Genomic DNA, 21,482 nt, shown 5'->3' with positions numbered 1-21,482 from the left:
GACGTGGCGCCGGGACCCACTCCCACTCGGGTCTCCCATCCTGCGCCGAGAATCCTCAGAAGGCCCAGTTTAACTTAAACTTCCAGATTTTTCCATGGAAAGTGGAGGCGACCAGTTCTTGGAAACAAACACCCAAGTGCCACGTGACCTGGGCTGAGACCGGGTGTCGCATCCCGTCCCTGACTGGGAGAGAGGAGCTGACGCCGCCGGCCTTCGCCGAGCGACAGCCGGTGGACGGCCCTCTGGGCCTTCGTGGCTCCTGACGTTGCTCGGGACGCATGCACCGTCCTCCGCCTCGGTGGCCAAGGCTGAGTTAGTTACCCTGTAACTCGTCTTTTCCAACACCTGGCTAAATATTCACGCAGTTACTGTCCTCTCAAGAAAACACGAAGTGGGGTTTTCTGCCCTAAATCGCCCAAGCTGAGTTTTATTAACTATTTGTCTGTTCATGGCGGCCAGATGCAGTGATTAAGTGGGTCAGCCTTCACGACGCTGGAATGTGGCCAAGACTCGGGGGCTCTTCACAGCGGCAGGTGGGCGGGGCCCCACAGGACTCTGCCAGGACCTCACAAGCTCACTGGCCTCTTCTGGACAGGCCTGGAGAAGGGCGCTCCCAGCCACGAGGTAAAAGCCCCGAGCCCACGGCGGGCGTCCCGAGCTTAGGAGGTGACAGTGAGGGGAATGGACGGGGGGCAACGAGATTATGTTCCTAGGGGCCACGATGAGCAGGACACGCCCAGCAGGCGCACCCCCGCTGCAGGCCTGACTCTCCCTGGGAGTGCGGGCAGGGCGGGGGGGCCACCAGTCTGCTCCTGGGCCTCTGGGCCTCACCTGGCAGGCAGGTGTGCTGCAGGGCAACGTGCCTGTGTACACACATAGCCGTAGGCGTGCATGCGTACACACAGACACACGCGTAGCTGTGCATACACATACATACGCACATATGCACGAATACACGTGTGCACGGTGCATAGACGCACGCACGTGCACACACACTCACACGTGCGAGTACATTCATGCGCCGACTCACGTACACAGCTGCTCACACACACACGTACAAGCACACATACACATGCATGTGCATACACACACGTGTGTATACCCGCACCGGGAGGGTCCCTCCTGCCCCCTTTTGTGCACACGTGCTTCCATACACCCACACACGCACCCATACACTTGCACACGTATATACACTCACCCATACACACATACCTATGTAGGCCCACACAGCGTGTACACACTTTTGTACTTGTACTCTCGCAGTGTACACATACACACGCACGCACGTGCACACTCACACAGCATCCACGCATATGCAAACGCTCTTGGGCACGTACGTGTACACACTCACACACGTGCACACACGTGTACGCAGGCACACACTCATGCCCATGTATACACGCTCCCACGCAGGCACTCTCACACAACACACACACACACTCGTGCACACACACACACGCTCATACACGTGCAGCCCACCCTCTCCTCTGACACCACCCCCCATGCCGCGGGCTGGGCCACTCAAGACTTCAGGTCCCCGTTCACCGAGACCGTGGACGGCGCGCCAACCAGCCCCTCCTGGTCCCCTGCCCTCTGGAAGCGGCTCCTGATGAGCCTGTAGATGGCGAAGCCGGGGATGACCAGGCAGGGCACCCCGGCCACGACGACCACCACGCCGTACACCCAGGTCGGGTACTTGAGTTTCTGGGATTTGGGAAATTCCTCCTGGAGAGAGAGAGAGCGACCTCGGGGTGAGCAGACGAGGCAGCCGGGGTCTCCCTCGGGGCGAAGCGCCCTCTCCCCGCCGTGAGTCTCTCCTGGCCTCCAGGGTGCAGGGAGGGAGAGCCCAGCCCCCACCCCCAGCCTGGAGGCCCGGGGCTCACGTAGGCTGGGTTCCAGACGCTGTATATCAGCTCCTCGTTGACGGTGATCACGAAGAAGAACAGGAAGATGGCCAGCATGAGTAGGGGGCTCACCACTCTCCACGTGACCTGCCAGAAGATGCTGGGCTTGTGGCCGATCATAAACTCGATGTCCCTGTTGAACCTGGAAGCAGAGGCCGAGGGGGCTGTCACCCGTGCACACCGAGAGGCCTTTAATCCCAAGGAGGCGGAGGGCGGACAGCCTCTCCACTCCCAGACAGACGGTCCCGGGCCCGCGATGCCGCACCCTGACCCGTCACATCCTTCTGGGCGAAGATGCGCCTCCCCCGGGAAGACCGCCGTGGGCACGGCAGAAGCCGGCCTGGAGCCTCTGGGAGCCCCGCCGTCCCACGGTGCCACCGCCCAGCGGGACTTGTGGACTCTCGCCAGAGGGGTCAGCCTCCTCGGGCCCCGGGCAGGCACTGATGCGAAGGAGGGGTCAGAACTTCTGCGGATGGAGGAGGGAAGCCGTCGAAGCTCCGGCCTCAGCCTCCTTGGCGTGGCAGCAGCCCTGCCCTAGGGGAGCCTCACCATCGCCCCCCATCCTGTGCCCGGTGCCCTTGTGCACAGATGCGTGTGTCGTCTGCAGGAATCAGAACAAAGCGGGCAGAACGAAAGCGTGAGCCGTCCAGGGCCCGGCGAGCCCAGGGGATGCTGCTGGAGAAGCGCAGGCGCCCAGGCCCTGTCCCCCGTGGGGCTCAGGAGCCCCGCGACCGGACTCTTCCGCTCGGCCCGTCCTCCCCGAGGCAAGCGACACGGGGCAGCCGCCCGGAGCCGGCGTCTGGCTTCAGCGGTCCTCCGGCTGTTCGTTCGCAGAGGGCTGCGCTCTTTCCGACAGTTTCACGCCTGCCGCAAGGCCGGCATCACACGCGCGGCGACACCCACGCCTTTCCATCCCCACGTTCCTCCCTGACGTCTACTGATGCTACGCACAGCAGGTCTCCCACGCGCGCCTCAGTCTCCCCACGGCGCCACCAGGCTGGTTCAAGTTGTGTCGCTGAGCGAGCCCCTGCGCGTGTGTCCTTACACACGCGTGCTCTCGCTGGTGCAGGGAAGCGGTCCCAAGGCGGCCCCCTCTATGGGCTCGTGCAATTTAATGTTAATGGATTCCAGCAGATTACTTCTGGAGCCGTGGTGAGTCCAGCTCCTACTAAGAGCCCGGGGACCGTCTCCTGGGTCCCCACCGATCCCCGATGCCCTGAGCGACTGGCCAAGGGGTAGCTGACCGGGCCACACTTGTCTGCCTTTCTTTGCCTGAGAAGCCCTCCCCAGACCCCTGGGAGCAGCCCTGGCTGTGCAGCCCGAGCTGGACTAAAACACCCAGCCCCCTCCCCTCAGGTGGGGTCCTGGGGAAGCCCCTCTACCCGCAGCCAGCGGCCTGCCCGTGCACCCGCCCCGAGACTGTGCTATCTCCCTCCGCGGCCGCCAGCGCCTATCCTGAGGCCTGCGAGCATCTGGAAGCTGGAGGGGGTACGGTTTGCATCCATGCGGGACCCCTCTTCTCTCCCTGTCGCCCTCCCAGGGCCAGGCCCCTGCCTGCACCACGCCCGGCCGGAAGGGAGAGGCAGGCTTGGTCCTGTGTCTTCGCGGGCCTGCCGCCCCTTGTCCTGCCCCGAACGCATCCCCATGTCCCATGGTGGGAATGTCCCCTGGCCATCAGAGGTGGTCCTTCGCCGTCCCGCCTACCTGTCTATGCCGTACACGTAGACGACGGAGAACATCTCGAAGAAGGCGATGATGAGCAGGGGTATGGAGCCCGCGTACCTGTCCAGCAGAGACAGCCAGTACTGGCCGGAGTTCAGCGTGAAAATGAAGGCGATGAGGTACGTCCCCAGGCAGATGAGGCCTGTGGGGCACAGAGCAGGGCCACCGTCACCGGGCCAGAGCGGGCCGCCGGGGCACCGGCGCCACGTCTGCACCGCCTTCCTCTGGCGGCTGCGCCGCGGCCAAGACCCCCGGGGCCGGTCGGGCCTACCTGTGAGCAGCTCCTTGGGCCAGCTTTGGGGGATGACCTTGAGGTCCTGCAGGGGCACCACCACACCCTCCATGTTCCCGAACATGGACGACAGGCCCAGGCAGAAGAGCATGACGAAGAAGAGCACGGACCAGAGCGGGGCCACCGGCATCTTGGTGATGGCCTCGGTGAAGACGATGAAGGCCAGCCCGGTGCCCTCCACGCCCTGCAGGGTGGGGCAGGCGCGTCACCCAGGGCCTGCCTCTGACGCAGGCACCCACAGTCCCCCCTGGCCCCGCCCCCGGCTGGCCCTCCACCCGCCGAGCCAGCACCACGCACGTATGGCTGATGTGAGCCGTTCTGTGAGATGACCAGATCTTGCCTTTTAGCCCTAAGCGTGTTTTAGAAAGCTGAACTAGTTTCACGCCCGGGAAGCGGACCACGCTGTCCAGCAGCGGTCAGGGCCCCGTGCGGCCGGACAGACTCGCTCGGCAGACGCACACGGACTGCCACCTTCTCACTGATGGGCCCCCCCACGCCTGGGGCCAGAGCACTAAGTGACTTCAGCGGGCCTGAGCTCCCCAAAGCAGACACCCTGGACGTGCGCCCGCCAGCGGTCAGAGCGGCCCGCGGGGCAGGCGGCGCCAAGGACGGGCGCGCGGGTGCGTAACGACCGCGCTCTGCCCGGGACGGGTGGTCCTGTGCGGCCACACGTGGCCCACACAGGTCAGCGAGGCCTCAGGCACCAGCTCCCCCTCTTGGGGGCCAGGGCTCCCGGGGGTAGAACCTCCGCAGAGAAACCTGAGCTCGGGGGGACCGAACGGGGAGCCGGCAGCCCCCGCAGGACTCACGCGGGGCCGGGATCCCATCAGAAGCCGGGGCCCAAGGCAGCATAGCAGCATTTACACGAGGGCCCAGGACACAAGGACTCGGCTGCACGCAGAAGAGTGGGAGGCTGGGGGGCGTCGTCACCAGCGGCCTGGTGCCCACACCGCGGAGGACCGCGTCCGGGGCTCTAAGAGCCCAGACCCCGTGGAAAAGACAAAAGCACGTCTGCGCTGCCCGGGGCGCGGGGAGAGGAGAGGCAGGAGCCCTGCTGACGGAAGACTTCCAGGGCGCGGGACTGCGTAAACTGACGGCGTGAACTTGCTAAAACCCTGCAAACTGCGCTGGACACGGGAGAGCTTCCAGGTGAGAACTGACCCCTCGATAAGGTTGCTTTTTAAAAGGAAAGGAAATTCAGTCTCTTGGCGGGTGGGGGGGGGGTGTCTCTGTGACTCCCTCCCTCTCACCCGGGGCTCCCAGGGGAGACCCAGGCAGGGAGGACCCTCTGCTCTGTGACCGCTCCTGGCCAGATTGTGCTGTCGCCGGAGAAACGGTACCAGGCCCTCAAAATGCTCCACATGCCCCGAAATGTCGGGTGGCTCCAAATAAGAAAATTGCAGAAACAGAATTAGTAAATGTTGGCCCACGAGCACCGCAGAACAAAACGTCACTAATCGTTTTTGGGGTTTTGCTGTTCAAAGCATTTGTGCATCAGGCGAGGGTTTCCCAGCACCGTGACAGCCACCAGCTGTCGAGTGATTTCAAAAGTACAGTTATAACGACTCTGACCTTTTTGTAGAAGAAATTAAAGTAAAAATGGACCACGGGGTGTTTCTGTGTGTTTGACCTGAGGCCACGGAGAGGTCAGGCCCACGGAGGCCCTTGGTCCCTCTGCCTCTGCATCACGGGGCCTCACACTTGGGGTTCGTGGCCCAGCAGATGCTGGTGCCCTAGACCCGGCGCCCAAGGGGCAGGAGGGGCGGGTGGGCCGGCACGTGGCCGGGGGACGGGCCCGTCAGAACTGAGCTCCCGGGGGGGGCTCGGTGTCCACCCGAGGGGCCCGCTGCCCTGACTCGCGGCCCAAGACGCCTACCTCCGAGAGGAAGGTGTTCATGTCGCATGTCCGGAACTTGAGCTCTGCGTAGGCCGCGGGGTTGGAGACGTTGCACCACTGCTGCATCTCAGCGAAGTTCTCCTGTGTCACGTTGCCTTCGGGCAGGTCGAACCCATTGATGAGCGTCAGGATGTTCCTGGAAAGAGAGTGAGGCCGACTCCAGCCCTGGGCGGGCTCCTCGGAGGCGGAGGCGAGGGCCGGGGACGCAGCAGCCACCAGGGCGCCAAGCAGCCACTCACGCGCTGAAGCAGTCATCGAAGCGCTCGGTGGCACGGAAGCCGATGATGGAGTAGACCACGGTGGCCGCGTACACGGACGTGAAGCCGTTGATCACAGACACAATGACGGAATCCATCTCGCAGTTGTTGCTGCGGACGGAAGCGCGTCGGTGGCCACAGGCCCGGGGACGCCGTGTACGCGCGACCAGCCCGCGCCGGCGCAGCGGGACGGTCAGGGCCATCGGGCCAGCCTGAGAGGCTGAGCCGCCCCTGGGCGTGGATGGGCGAGGGGGCTCTCCCACAGCCCGCCCGAACGCCAGGCGACGCTCCCCGAGACCTGCTGCGACCTGGCGGCCCCTCGGTGCCCCCCGAGCCCTGGGGAACCCCAGAGCCGGAGCTGGAGATCCCTGTGCTCAAGTCTCTGCTGGGCCAGCGTCTGCTCTGGGCCCAGGAGGTGACTCGTCGGCCCCACGCAGGCAGGACAGCCTGCACCTTACAGCCCACCGGCCACAGAGGCTTCAAAGAGGCGGCCTGGGCCAGGGGTCCCCCACCCCCTGCCGGGACCCCTGCCCTCCCCCCTCCCTCCCCCACTGCCGGCCGCAGGCCCTCACGGCTGAGGACTCCCCACCTCTACCTGGACACCCAAAGCCTCCCTCAGCTCAGCACATGACCACTGACCTCCCGCCCCCCTGCCGACGACACCGTCCTTCCAGACGCTTCCATCAGGAGCCCCCAGGGAAATGCAAATCAAAGCACAGCGAGATGCCTCCGCACACCCACCGAGGCGGCCGGAACCAAACCGTCTGAGAGTGACGGGTGTGGGTGGGGGCGTGGAGGAGCCGGTGCTTCGCCCACGGCCCTGGGGGGCTGTGAGGCGGGGCGGCCGCGGTGGAGAACCGCTCCCCAGGCGGTTAGACCTCGAGCCGCCCTGCGGCCCGGCAGCCCTGCCCCTTGGGGTACACCCGCGGGGAGCCAGAACAGGTGCACGTGGCACCGCGAACATTCGCAGTGGCCAGAAAGTGGACACAGCCAGAGGCCCGGCGGCCGAGGGGTGATAAACGGAGCCCGGCGGGGCTGCGCTCGGGACGACTCAGCCTCGAAAGGAAGGAGCCTGACACATGTGACAACGTAGACGAACCCCGGGGGCCTCAAGCTCAGTGGGGGAGCCGGACACAGAGGACGGAGCCTGGAGGAGGCCTCGTCTGTGAGATGTCCAGGAGGGGCCGACCCCCGGGGAGAAAGCAGCTGAGGGCTCCTGGGGCCGGGGGGGGCATGGGGCTGGCTGCTGAGGGGCGCGGGCTTTCTCTCGGGGGCTGGAAATATTCTGGGATTAGCGGTAATTGTTGCATGACTCTGTGAACGCACTAAAAGCCACGGGACTGTGCCCTTTAAAGGGGGGTGGTGTGTGCGGCTGGAAGCCGCTGAATCTTCACCCTCAACTCCCCCACCCCGCCGATCCGCTGGACCTCAGGGCACCCTCGGCCTGGGCGACCACACTCAGCGCCCACCGCCATCGGAGCCTTTGTTCACGTGGCTCGCGGAGCCCCAGCCCGCTCTGACGCCAAGCCAGCCCAGCCCCAGGCTCCAGACCCCTCGCCCTGCTCGGTCCTTCCTTTCCTCGAGTCTCTCGCCGCCTGCGACCTGGCAGAAGCTCACTGCTGGTTTGCCTCTGCCGACGCATGGACGCAGGACCCGGGAGGGTGGGTCCTGGTGCGTGGGAGGCGGGGGCGGGCACACAGCAGGAGCTCCGTAAGTGCCTATGGGATGAGCGGACACCGCGGCGTCCCTCTGGAGGCCCTGGGGGGTTCTGGCACTTTCTGTGTGGGTGTCGGTCTGGGGTGGACCGTGAAGGACCCCCATGCTGGGTGCCGGACGCCGAGGGGCGGGGGACGGAGGGGGGGGCACCCGCGCTCGCTGCCGCGAGGGCCGAGGCACAAAGGAGAGGCCGAGGGTAAACAGGTCCCGCCGACCTGCTCACGGGCCTGCGGACCACAGTCCAGAGGACTCGGACCAGCGCCCCTGGAGCGGGCACGGCCCTTCCCTTCTCCTCACGGCAGGCCCGACGGGGAGACCGAGGCTCCGAGCACCGGAGCACAGGTGGAGTGACAGCCCTGCCGCCCACGGGACCCCCGTCCCTCGCACTCACTGGACAGAGTTGTAGCTGGAGAAGGAGATGAGGCCCCCAAAGGCCAGCGAGAAGGAATAGAAGACCTGGGCCCCCGCGTCCAGCCAGGTGACTGGGTTGGCCAGCTCCGTGACCTGCGGCCGAACAGAGACCTTCAGCTGTGCTCCGCGGGATGGGGGTGGGAGACACAGGAGCCTGGAGGCAAGGTGACAGCCGAGGCCACCAGCTGGCAGTCCGAGGGACAACGGCCCCGAGGCGACAGCTGATGACCCTCCACCCAGAGCCGCGGTTGAGCCGGCCCACGACCCTCACAGGCCCGGCCCACATCCAGGGACCCTGGGACCGGGCAGGCGCTGCAGTGCCCAGGCCGGCGGGTGCAGGCGCTGCAGCGCCCAGGCCGGCGGGTGGACGGCAGGGACTCACGTTGGGCGTGAAGAGGAAGACGATGCCACTGGTAGCTCCCTTCAGCGTCAGGCCCCGGATCAGGAAAATGGTCAGGACGACGTAGGGCAGCGTGGACGTGACGTACACGGCCTGGGGAGGCGGCAGGTGTGGGACGGAGAGGCCGGACCGGGGGTGGGGGCCCCGGCCTCGAGGAGGAGGGCTGGCCACGTGGGACCTGCGCGCGTGGGAGGGCATCCTGACCACGTGGGAGGGCATCCTCCGCGCGCCCTGGGCCCCGCCTCCCTCTCTGGTTTCTGTGCTCTGTTGTGAACATGGTTACTGTCTAGCTCCTGCCAAGCGGACGGACACCACCGTCACTCCCACACTCGGCTTCTGAAACACGTGCTTGAGAGCCGTCTGGTCCGGCACCGAGTCTGCGGCGCTGGCCTGGGCGACCAGCAAAGCCCTCCCAGACAGAGGGCACGCAGGGGCTGAGCCCTCGGAGCCGGCTGAAGTGGCGGCGGCGTGGGCGTGCCCCCCCGACGCCCCCGGAGCGCCCGCGGTCCCCGCACCTTCCCGGTGGTCTCGATGCCGCGGATGGTGCACACGTAGAGCACGCTCCAGGCGCACGTCAGGGAGAGCAGGATCCACCACTGCACGGAGCCCGAGTCGTCGATGGAGGTAGAGATGTTGAGGGTCTCCCGGTACCAGTAGTAATCCACGGAGGAGCTGCGGGCACACTCCTCCACGTAGCCTGGCATGGGCGCCCACGTCAGTGTGGGTCACAGAGCGCACGGACCCCCAGGGAAGAAACTCGGGCCCAGATCCCAGGGCACTGATGCCAGGGGTGCAGTGCGCCTGTGCCCAGGCATACACACGTGTGTGCACACCCACACAGACACACGCAACAGACAATATGCACACAACGTACTAACAGGTGTGTGCGCACACGAGCACGCTTGCGTGCAATCGTGTGCACGTGTGCTACTTGTGTACGTGATTAGCATGCACGCACCAAACAAACAGACTTGCATGCAAACTCACATGCAAACCCAGGTACACGCACACACATGCACACACACATGCACACACCCTTGCACACGTGTGGCGTGCACACAGGGCCTCGACTGCCTGCCTTCTCCCCCCACCCCCGCCCCACGGCACTCAGCCATTCAGGGGGTCCCCAGTCTTTGGGGGTCGCAGGCCGGAGCCCACACCAGGCAGCTCTGTTCAGCCTCACACGCTCTCACCACTCTGAGCCCCGGCGTCCCAGGGTCCCGATTGCCCCCCAGGCTCACGGAACCACAGAGAGACCCGGCCAAGGCGGGGGCTGGTCTAATCCTGGCAGACCTCCCCTCACCCTCACCCCACCCCCAGCCCCAGAGGCGGGGAAGTTGCCCTGAACGGCCCCGGTGCGGCCAGGGAGGCCACGGGGGCAGGGCCCGCCCCTTTCTGTGCTCTGGTTTTTGCCAAACTTGGGCTACAACCACGCAAACTTTGGAGAATCAGAGGGCGGCTGCTCGTGGGCCGGCGCCCCGCCTCCCAGGCCCGCCAGGGCTCACCTGTCTGGTTGGCGTTGAGTGGGCACTGGCTCCACGGCAGGGGGTCCTGGAAGGAGTTGAAGAAGTACCACATAACCCAGGCGATGATGGTGTTGTAGTAGAGACCCACCATGAAGGACACGAACATGGATGCGATGCCTGAGGGGGGGTGGGGAGGTCACCTCTGGGGGGGCCTCCTGGCCCACTGCGTGTGAGTGGACGGAGGCCCCAGACAGCAGGGGGCAGCCCCAGCGGTCAGTGTCCCTCCCGGTCCCTGCTCTGGGCAGGCAGAGGGGCTCCCCTGCCACGTGTCTGCCCCTCCCAGGCCCTGCACGCCGGGGGACTCGGACGTCCCCCGCTGCCCGGCTAGCCCCTGGTGGCCTGGAGCCTGCGGCCGCAGCCCAGGCGATTCTAAGGAAGGGTTGGCAAAGGCCTCGGGGTGGGGCCGTGGGACCCGGGACCTTCCTCTCCCTGAAACGTAAAGGGAAGGACGGAGGACGGGGTGGGCTTGCAGGCAGGCCCCGGCTCTGGCCGCAGACACGCACCTACGCCCTTGAGGGCCGGGTGAATGGCGCTCCAGACGCCCACGCTCCCCTTCCGCAGCCGCTGCCCGATGGCGAACTCCAGGTGCAGCAGGGGGACCCCCTCCAGGACCAGCAGGATGAGGAACGGGATCATAAAGGCCCCTGGGGTGGGAGGGGCGGCGTGTGATCGGGGGCGCTCGCAGGCCCGCAGAGGCCACCTTCACAGGCGTTTGTCGCAAACACAGCGGATATCGCCGGCGACAATGCCCGTGGTGATGGCCACCGGCGTCGTGGGCGGGGCTCACGCCACCTCCTGACGGGGGCCAGCTCGTCCTTGTCTGCCATCCCTGCAGGACGCTGTCTGCCCGGAAGCCCCGGAGGACCAGAGATGACGTCCGCGTGCAGGTGGGGCCCGGGGAGGGGCACGTGCCAGGGTGAGCCCCTCGGGGGGTGTGGACACTCGAGGCTCCCTCACGCAAAGGCGGGGAAGGGCACAGGGGAGAGGCCAGGGGGTCAGAGGCTGACCCGGACATCTGGCAGGAGGGCCTCTCAATCTGAGGCTTAGGGACCCCGCTCTGGGGACATGGAGGAGCCGGACGCAGCGCCTGTCGGCTCTGCTCCCTGACGGGCACCAGGGGCCAGCCTGGCACTGCCCGGGAGCCCCGTGAACGTCTGCCGAGCGTAAAGGAAGGACGGGGATGTGGTGACACCTGCTTTCACGGTGCATGCGGTCCCGCTGGGCTCTGCTACCCGGCCCACCCCTTCCCACTCTGCGCCGTCCTCAGCACCCCCCCCCCAGCCCCCAAGCCACGGCTGTACCAGCCGCCCTGGCCTGATCCAGGTCGGGCCCCCCAGCTGCTCCCAACCCCCTGAACCGGGCCCCGGGGAAAACAGGGGAGGCTGTCCAGGTGCACACGGCCGGGCACCGAGCCGAGCGCAGTGCAGCCGAGATTAGCACAACCGTGGTTACCAAAGGTCGTTAGCGTTAGTCGGCACGAAGCTCAGAAGCCGAAACTGCGATAAGAATTGGAAACACACGACTGCTTCAGGACTTAAGAGCGGGTCCGGGTCCAGCCCCGTGGGTTCTCGCGGTTGGGTTCCCAGGACACTGGGGCTGCCAGCGCTGCCCTGGGACGCTCGCTCGGTGGCACTACCTGTCCGCCCCAGGTGGCCGGGTGTCCGGCCGTGAACCTACCAAGTGAGGGGGTGCCCTGCGTCTGCCCCGCACCCTGGGTGTGACGCCCCATCGGGAGTGTCTGTGCAGCCCCGTGTCCCTGCCTTCCCTCCGCTCAGCTCTCCCCCTCGTTCTCCCCGCCCCCGCCTCCTTTCTCCGGCGCGCTCATTCTCTGTTCTCCCCCAGACATCTCAAAACCTTCACTTCTGCCCTGCTCTCTCCCCCACCCCAGCCAGGCCACCACCTCCCCGCACTGGCCTCCCGGTCAGCGTGCGTGTCAGACCCTGAGCTAGAGGCCCTCACTGGCGTGGCACTGTGCGTGCCTGTGTGCCCGTGTGTGCGTGCATTCACACGTGTCTGAGCGTGTGTGCGCCCACGGGTATGTGGATGAGTGTGTACGTGTGAGCGTGTGTGCGCCCACGGGTATGTGGATGAGTGTGTACGTGTGAGCGTGGGGCGCGTCCGTATGTATGTGGATGAGTGTGTACGTGTGAGCGTGGGGCGCGTCCGTATGTATGTGGATGAGTGTGTACGTGTGAGCGTGGGGCGCGTCCGTATGTATGTGGACCCTCGGTGCAAGTGTGCGCACGGATGTGTGTCCTTGTGCATGTATGGGTGCACGGCAGCGCGCGCGTGTGCAGCGTGCTTGAGAGTGTGTGTCCGTGTGCACACGCATGCTGAGCGTGCGCGCGTGTGCAGCGTGCTTGAGAGTGTGTGTCCGTGTGCACACGCATGCTGAGCATGCTGAGCGTGCGTGTGTGTGTCGAGAGGGACTTAGAGGGGCGGGGGGCCCACAGCCTCTGCCAGCCCGGCTCTCCCTTTAGCTCCTGGCTTAGTCCCTCGGCCTCTTCTCTTTTTCCCCCCTCCGTCTGCCTCCACAGAGCCCTCACGTTGGGGGGGACAGGACCCAGAGCCCAGCGGCACCTCCTCCCTCCCCGTGGACCTCCCTCGGCCTCCACGCCAGGACGCTGAGGGGCCGTGGGCCGCAGGCCTCTCTCCCAACCTGGGGCTCCAGGGACAGGCTTCTTCCGGTTCCAGGGCTGCCAGGGCGCTGAGGGCCAGGAAGCAAGGGGTGTGGGCTGTGACCACGAGGAAAGACCCCAGGAAAGGAAGGCCCACCAGACGGATCCCCTGCGGGAGGGGAGGGGAGCTGCCCCGGGTCTGGGGACACGGCCGGAGACGTAGGCTCAGGGCAGGGACCCCTGCGATCCCTCTGTGAGTGAAGGCAAAGTTGACATAAGATTTGTCTGTCTGACGTTTCCTCGGGAGCTGGATTTGAACATCTTTTGGGCAGAGCTACCAAGAAGGAAACAACCCCACGGTTCCAAATCCAGTCCCCTCCCCTCATGATGCCACTTCTAGTCACCCCCCACCCCCAGTCGCCCTGCCCCTTCGCCTCCATCAGGAAACTCCTATTCATCCTTGAAAACCTCACTCGGAGAGCACCTCCTCCAGGAAGCCCCCCCTGCTGCCTGTGGTCCTGGCACCTCTCCCTCCCACAAGCTCCTCGGGGACCAGAGGCTCAGCTTCAAGAGGATGGGAGGGTGGGACCAGCACATGTCCACTGCACCCTCAGAGGTGGGCTGGGCCAGGGAGCCCTCCCGTGTGCCCATGTTGTGCAGTCTGCCTGCCCGGCTCCCCCAGCCCTGGCAGCACCAGCAGGAGGCAGGCACTCAGCACCTTGTTCTTTCCAGGGATGTGTGGTTCTTGGCTTCTTTTCTCTCAAGAAACTCAGGCTCCAGGGAATATGCATCTTCCCTTTTTAAACGGGCTCCTCTTCTGGGGGGGGCGGGTGTGGAGGAGGCGGACGGACAGAGGAGGGAGGGCTGCGGGTCTCAGTGAGGGAGGAAAGCCACGTAAGTGCCCGGTGCCCGGTATGGTTCCAAAGGTCCCCAGAGACGGAGACGGCCCCCACGGAGGGACACACATGCAGAGAGAGAGACGCGGGGGCAGGAGAGGTAAACACCCCCGCACCCCCCGCCGGGAGAATGACACGGAGTTTCTCTCCGAAAATCAGGAAGCCAGACGGGGAGGAGGGAGCTGCCGGAAGAGGGCCTGGCGGCGGCCCACATGACACAGATTCAGGTGCGGGGTACCTCTCGGCTTTGGAGTCTCCCAGGGGCGCCTCACTTTTGTTTGATCATGAAGGATAATCACAGACCCTCAGCCGGCTTCCAGGAGGAAAGCAAAGTGGAAACTGCTGCCCCTCCCGCGTCGAGGATTTGCCGGGGGACTTGGGGGGGCCCCGTGCCTGGGCTTGTGCTGGGGGTGGGCAGCTGGTGCCTCAGCTGAGGGCCGGCCTCCCCCGGGCACTGCCCGCTTCCCCAGACACCCTTGCAGGGGCCGTGGGTCCCCCCGCCATTTCCCCAAATGACACCACCGCCCGCCCGCACCCAGGGCCTTCCCTGCGTCCCTGCCAGCCCCGTGATCTGGACTCAGTGCCCGGGAGAAACTGCTAGGCCGCCGCGGAGCCGGCCCACGGGAGGGGCTGAAGTCGCGCGGGCGGGTCCTGCCCTCCCCGGGCCTGGTCCACCCCGCTGGCCCGTGGGGTGTCAGGCAGCATCTGGCAGAGCGGCCCCCTGAAAGGCATCCAGGTCCCCCAGGCCAGGGGACGCCAGAGCCCCGTGGCGCCGCCCCGCGGGCACGGCAGCTGCCCGGAGGGGCTGGGGGCGGAGAGGAGGCCTGGGTTTGTCCAGGGCCTAGAGGTCACGACCCCAGAAGTGGGACCACCCGGGACCCCTCACTCCCGCGGGCCCTGCTCTGCCCGCCTCGCCTGGGTCCTGTCCCCTACGGGAGCACCCAGCCCGTGTGTGCCCCAGACCTGCTGGACGGGCAGAGGTGGCCATCGCAGAGGGAGTGGACAGAGCCGGGGTGTGGAGGCTGGCGACCCAGGCACCCCGGGGGGGTCCACCTCCTGGAAACCCAGATGGCACGGGGGAGGGCGGGGCGCAGCGTGGGGACCAGGGAGCTGAATGCAAGCGTGGCCCCCGGATGCCAGACTCCTGGTCAGGCAGAGGACAGGCAACAGGCACACTGCTCGCCTGCCGGCTGGATTTATAACCATGCGTGCGGACCCCACGGAACGCTCGCCGGGGACTTGGGAAGGAGGAGATCCCTGAAGTGAGGCCACCCTGAGCCGTGGAGGAAGGAGCGCGCGCGGACGGGTGGGGGAGGGAGGCGGGCGAGATGCCAGCTCCCCCACCTCCCAAGCCCAGAAAAGCAGCAGGCTCTGCCCAAACTCCAGGCAGCTGAAGCAGCCGGGGCTCCCACACCCGCCCGCCCAGGGGGCTGCTCTGGGCCAGCAAGCTCCTCCTCCGTGGCTGGGGCCACGAGCCTGCCTGCAGGGGGACAGCTCCTTCAGCCTCACAGACCCCTGCTACCTGCTGACAGCAAACCTCACCCCAGAGCAGAGGCCAGCGCGCGGGAGGGCGGAGGCGAGGGCTGCACACACGCACCCCTGCTCGCGGAGATGCCGGGACCCATCGGAGACCCAGAACCAGAGGCCCGTGACAGCACGACCCCCCACAGGCTCGCGCAACAGCCGGCTCGGCGTGCACGTGGCCACACCCGCGGCAAACACCGGGAAAACGTCGCCAATGCTCAAGCCTAAATCGGGGGCCTGGGGGTCTTTATGTGGCTTTCTCTACTTTTCTGTATTTGCTCTTTTTCGTAATATAAAGTTTAAAGTAAAGTCAAAGATCATTTACTTCTTGAATTACCCAAAACTCCTGGAAATAATTGGAGACAAAGTAAGTTTTCACCAAACCAGAACTGATGGTCGGGTGGGCGGAGCTTCAGTACCTTCAAAGGCGGCATTTTCTCCTCAAGCTGCACAGCTGCTCGCCTGCCTCACAGCTGGCTCTGCGGGGCGGGAACGCCACCCTGATGGGTCACCGGCCCCCCGCTGCCTGGTCCTCAGGGATTGTCTCCCGGGCGTGGAGGACAGGACACCCAGCTCCTGACCTGTGAGCTGGCCCAGAGGACTGTGGTCAGGCCCTGGGGGCGGGGGGCGGGTGGACCAGAGTCCCGACCTGTCCGGGGCGGGGCGGCAGCCTCGCCCAGGGTGTCAGGGGCTGGACCTCCACCCTCGCCCAAGCTGAGGAGGGGCGGGGCCGCGTGAGGGACCCCAGCTGCCCCCGCCAGCGGGTCTGCAGGCCCTCCTCGCGCTGCCCCTCGGGCTCCTGGCCAAGTGTGCAGCTGCGCCCAGAGACCCCACTTCCCACGGGGAGCTCTTCCGAGCCAAGGGCCTAGGCTGTCTGGGAGTCCGAGGTCTTGGTTTCCTCGTGCTCCTCCCGGGCGTCCCTCCCCGGCTCTGGGGTCCCGGCCCCCTCTTCTCAGGGACAAGCGCCTGGCCTCCACCCACAAAGTGGGTCCGTCCTGAGCCGCCCCGGGGCCCCATGTGCAGAGGCAGCCAGCCCCTCCTCCCTGTGCACCTCCTGTCCCTGTGCTGGACTCGATGCTGGGACCCTCCCCCAGGATGGCCCCCCAGGGGCCGTGACCAGCAACGTCCACAGGGGGGACGCCAGCCTCACTGAAGCAGCTGAGAGCCCGGCAAGGATAGGCCAGACTCAGGCTGGGGGTCCTGACCTCGCAGGCTCCCTGGGGCCCCAGAGGGAAGCGCGGGCCGGACCAGCGGCTCAGAGCACACAGCCTCGCAGACACTCAGGAGCTCGCGTCCTTGGGGGAGTCACTGCGGGGACCCCGGGAGGCCACCTCCACGTGTGCCCTTCTCGAGGACACTCGCGTCACAAAGCCTGGGAGAGCCTGCAGGTTCTTCAGAGCTAGAACGGACTCACACCCTGGAGAGTGTTCAAGGGCCCACAGAACCAGGAGCATCCCCAGAGCATCCGACCGGCCAGCCCTCGGGGCCGTCTGTCCCGCGAGCACTGCACCTGCCCCAGACCTCCTCCCGGGTCCAGCTCCCCTGCCCCAGGCCGGCATGGGGGCCGGAGGGGACCACAGTGTGACCTGTATCCCTGCAGCCTGTGGACACCGGCGGGGGGCGAGGGACGTGGCCACGGGGACCCAGATCCAGAACCTGGGGGGAGGGGGAGCCTCAGCCCCGGGGAGGGAGACCCCTGGGCTCCAGGCAAGGCCCCCGGAAGCCTCTGGCGGCAGCGGGATTGGGGGGAGAGGGCCCCTGCCTCTGGCCTGTGTGCACACGGGTTTGTCCATGGTTTCCTGCTCCCGGCCCGGCCCCTCCTCGGTCCCTGAGGAAGCGAGGTGCCAGTGAGGTTGGGAGGCAGGTGACACACAGGGAGGGCTCAGCCCGGTGCCTACGCGGGAGACTCACCAAGGGCCGGCGTCACTGCCCGTCGGGCCAGCGCCTTTCACGCTCAGAGGAGGGGGCTCCCCCCGAGGAGCGGCGGCTCCTCCCTGACCCCCACCCCCAGGTCAGACCAGGTCCGGGAACAGCGCAGGGCTCCCGGGTACAGGGGATGGGGGCCTCCCCGCCGCGCAGGCCCTGGACGTGCCAGCCCAGCGCGCCCGGAGCCGAGGAGCGTGCCGGCCCCCAGGCCACAGCGGGGCCTGGGGCGGAGGCGTGGGTGTCGCCCGCCCCGCCGCCTACCTCCGCCGTGGCTCTGGCACAGGTAGGGGAAGCGCCACACGTTGCCCAGGCCAACGCAGAAGCCCACGCAGGTGAGCATGTACTGCGCCTTGTTGTCCCACTTGGGCCGGGAGCCGCTCTCCTGCTTCTCGAGGCCCTCCAGCTCGCCCAGCGTGGGGATCCGGGCCTCCAGGCCGGGGTTGGGTAGCACCAGCTTGACCATGGTGGGTCCAGTGGGTCCCTCAGGCGCGCCCGGAGCCGAGGGTGAGCGGCCGCGGGCCAGAGCCCCAGCACTTTATAGGGAACCTTTGGCACCGCACCCCGAGCACATGGGCCGAAAGGAAGCGTCAGCAGATCTGGAGGGCGAGTCCGCCAGACTGTTAATGCCTTATCTGCAGAGGCGCCGCAGACCCTCCGGCTGCTCCCTGGGCGCTGCCGGCCCCTCCCCCTGTGCAAACGCCAAGGCAGCGGCTCAGGTGAGCCTCGCACCCCCCCACCCCCCACCACCACGGCACACCGGACCCGATGGTAGGACAGCCGCCTGGCTCTGCAGGACTCGGGTTCTCCCCACCCGAACCCTCGGAGCCGCGCCCACCGGCCACAGCCCCACCTGCGGAGAGGGGAGGGGGCCCTCTTTCCCCAGCTCTCGCTGCCAGCAGGGGGCCGCGGGGCATTCTGACCACCTTCCAGCTGGAGCCCTGGGTCCTGGGAGCAGCCCACAGCCCTGTCCACACTGAGCTCGGTGCCGCCTGGCCCCTCCGGCCCGAGCTCTGGGCTCTAAATAGGTCCTCAGGGAGCAGGGCCACCAGCACCCGGTGCCGCACCCCCCCACCCCCCCCCCACCACGGCACACCGGACCCGATGGTAGGACAGCCGCCTGGCTCTGCAGGACTCGGGTTCTCCCCACCCGAACCCTCGGAGCCGCGCCCACCGGCCACAGCCCCACCTGCGGAGAGGGGAGGGGGGCCTCTTTCCCCAGCTCTCGCTGCCAGCAGGGGGCCGCGGGGCATTCTGACCACCTTCCAGCTGGAGCCCTGGGTCCTGGGAGCAGCCCACAGCCCTGTCCACACTGAGCTCGGTGCCGCCTGGCCCCTCCGGCCCGAGCTCTGGGCTCTAAATAGGTCCTCAGGGAGCAGGGCCACCAGCACCCGGTGCCCAGAGATGCTTCAGGTGGGGCCTCCAGGCTGGGTCCTCGTCCCCACGGGCTCACCTGGGGGCTCAGAGCCATTGCCCTGCCGCCTCCAGCCCCTCCCCCGCCCCCCAGCTGGAACCCTCCACCAGCTCCTGTGTCTCTAAGGGCAAAGGCCTCCCGAGCCTGCAGGTCCCGCCTGCCCTGCCGTGACCTCTCGCCTCGCCCCCCGCTCCGGCCAAGGCCCCTACCGCTCCTCCGGCCCTGCCGTCCTGCCGGTGTCCAGGGGGCCATCCTCCCCCTTCGAGCGGGACACAGACTGCGGTGGCCCTGCTCTCCCATCCACAGCTCCCTCCTCCACAGCATCCTCTCCTGTGACAGCACGTGCGGCTAATTTAGTTCCCTGGCTGATTGCTTGGTGCCCCGTCCCCGGCCGCACTCTCCTCTCCCCGTCTCTTCACTCGCATTTGCCCCAGCAACTTTTTATTACGAAACAAACACATGCTTATAGTAAGGAAAATTGAAGAGTTTACACCAGGAGTTTTCTCATTGTTCTATACAGGTTTATAAACGTGTATGACACCCACTCACCCACTACTTGAAATGTCAGTGTCTGTACATGATTTTTACTTAACGTCATATCTTGAGAATGTTCCGTTCGTTAAATTAAAACTTTTAAACTAAACTTAGATTTTTCTTTATTTTCTTTTATTAACTCTGTTAAATTTTTCTTTCAAACATGATTTTTGATGTGAAACATCAAACGTGCTCCGGTGTTGGGCCTACTGTAATTTATTACAGAAACTTTCCCTGACGTGGCACATCTCCGCTGCTTTCGATTTTTCCCTGTTATAAATGTTGCCGTGATAAACGTATGTGAACACGTCTTTTTGTTACTGGTTGACAGGCTGGTGAATTTGCGTAAAGTGGGCACATGCGTGTAACAATCACCCAGATCAAGAGACAGAACATCCCAGAACCCAGAGGCCCTGCCCCCTCCCAGGCACCGGCTGTCCGGCCACCTGCAGTTCTGAAAGCACAGCTGGCTCTGCTGCTCCTGAGGGCACCTCCTGCCCCCCGCTTCCGGGGCTAAGCCAGGTCCCTGGGTTCTTCGTGCCTTCGCCCCGCTGTCTTCTCGCGGGAAGTGCCCGGTCCGTCCAATCTGTCCTCAACCTGCGGGACAGAGTCTGGTTTGTGCCGTTTCCACGAGTGCCGCTCTGAAGGCTGTCCTCGCCTCCTGGTGCACTCGGGACGGTACCGGGGCGGATGGCGCCCCCGGGGCGTGCACTGGCCCGGCCTGAGAAGACGCTGCGAAACCGCTTCCGAGAGGACTGAGCGAGCTACCGCAGGCCGGCCGCCGGGGATGGTCCACACTGTCACCCGTCACCGGCCTCTGAACCTTGTGGCCGCGGTGACCCCGCTAAAGGCAGTGCATGGTGGCCTTAATCGGCATTCCCCCCAGGCCTGTGACACTGCTGTCCTCCCGCGACACCCATTCAATTGTCCTTTGCTGGTGGGATGCTGGCCCCGTCCCGCTAACCTCGAGGACCTGGTCTTGCGCTCTGGGACCCAGAGCTTCACGAGCCTCTTCCTGCTTAGCCTCTGGCCTCCTGTCCTCTCAGGGTGCCTTTGATGAGAAGAAGCTCCCATCACAATGTTGTTGGATCAGCTCACCTTTAAAAGACCTTTGCCCCCCTCAAGGTCATGAAGACACCCTCTCACGTTTAATCCAGAAGCTTTAACGTTTTCCTTATGTGTTTAAGTCAATGATCCTCTTGTCACGTGTTGTGTGAGGGCAGCTGTTGGCCAAGAGTCCTTCTTGGGCGGGGGGGTGGCATGTCCAAACAACCTGGCACCTTTTACCCAAACTGTCACCCTTTCTCACTTCCTGCAGAGCTGTCCTTGCCATAAATGTGCATATCTGTGGTCTGTTTCTTCACTTTCCGTCACGTTCCTTTGGTCTTTTTGTCCACTCTCTTCTCCAGGGCCTTCATTCCTGAAGAGGTATGATAGGTCTTACGTCTTCCAGCTGTGTTCTTCAAGGATGCATACTTTGTGGGATAAGCTTGCCAATTTCCACAGAAAACCTGCTGGGATTTTGATTCAAGTGCATTCAATCTACAGACCAATTTAAATGGGATCTTAACAATATGGAGTTTTTCAAACCCTAAGTGTAGTACATCCCTCCATTAATGTAGGTCTTCTTTTTCTCAGTAATGTTTTACAGTTTTGGGGGTTTTTTTTGGCCACTCCACATTGCTTGTGGGATCTTAGTTCCCTGACCAGGGCTTGAACCTGCACCCTCAGCGGTGAAAGTGCAGAGTCCTAACCGCTGCACCGCCAGGGAATTCGTTTCATAGTTTTTCCGTGTGGCGGTCTTGGAGATCTTTCGTTACATTTATTCTTGCATTTGACATTTTTGAACACTCTTGTGGATGATATTTGTTCTTAATGTTTATCTTTTCATTGTGTATTGCCAGTACACATAACAACACAATTTTCATATCAAACTCTTTCTCTGACATTTTTTTTAATGTGCTGTTGGATTCTGCTTGCTACTATTTTCTTCTCACACACACTGTATTTTATTTTTACAAGAGCTAAACTGACACCAAGCATTGTAAATGGATGACCGCAACAAAAGCAACAATAATTGCAATTACCAAACACGAAACACACTCATACTATGTTTCTCTGACATGTTTAACCATTGCTTTTTTTTTTTTTTTTGTGGTACGCGGGCCTCCCTCTGTTGTGGCCTCTCCCGTTGCGGAGCACAGGCTCCGGACGCGCAGGCCCAGCGGCCACGGCTCACGGGCCCAGCTGCTCCGCGGCACGTGGGATCCTCCCGGACCGGGGCGCGAACCCGGTTCCCCCGCATCGGCAGGCGGACGCGCAACCGCTGCGCCACCAGGGAAGCCCCTAACCGTTGCTTTTAAAAGATATTCTCAATAAAAGAAAATTTTTTTAAAAATTTATTTATTTGGCTGTGTCAGGTCTTAGTTGCAACACGCGAACTCTTAG

General features: G+C 64.6%; 1 protein-coding gene across 1 annotated transcript; it reads right to left on the bottom strand.

The window, feature by feature from the left end:
• Positions 1-1,521: 1,521 nt before the first annotated feature.
• LOC102981180 (sodium-dependent neutral amino acid transporter B(0)AT1) lies at positions 1,522-17,552 on the bottom strand. Its single transcript, XM_007105661.2, has 12 exons — positions 17,351-17,552; positions 10,629-10,769; positions 10,105-10,242; positions 9,115-9,296; positions 8,582-8,692; positions 8,180-8,292; positions 6,055-6,183; positions 5,795-5,951; positions 3,898-4,102; positions 3,609-3,768; positions 1,884-2,046; positions 1,522-1,725 (listed from the first exon to the last, which is right to left on the bottom strand). Exons 1-12 carry the CDS (start codon positions 17,550-17,552, stop codon positions 1,522-1,524), a joined length of 1,905 nt encoding a protein of 634 aa, XP_007105723.1.
• Positions 17,553-21,482: the final 3,930 nt, after the last annotated feature.

This window comes from Physeter macrocephalus, chromosome 8 (assembly GCF_002837175.3).
Source record: "Physeter macrocephalus isolate SW-GA chromosome 8, ASM283717v5, whole genome shotgun sequence".
NCBI classification, from domain to species: Eukaryota; Metazoa; Chordata; class Mammalia; order Artiodactyla; family Physeteridae; genus Physeter; species Physeter macrocephalus.
This window is presented reverse-complemented; position numbering and strand designations above follow the sequence as displayed.

Bases quoted from the DNA above. Each gene is read 5' to 3' on its own strand.
- LOC102981180 (XM_007105661.2), bottom strand. From the start codon at position 17,552: ATGGTCAAGCTGGTGCTACCCAACCCCGGCCTGGAGGCCCGGATCCCC. The intron at 8,293-8,581 runs GTGAGTCCCTGC...GTTCGGCCGCAG, and splicing joins TCTTCCTCTTCACGCCCAAC to GTCACGGAGCTGGCCAACCC. The intron at 4,103-5,794 runs GTAGGCGTCTTG...CCCACCCTGCAG, and splicing joins TGAACACCTTCCTCTCGGAG to GGCGTGGAGGGCACCGGGCT.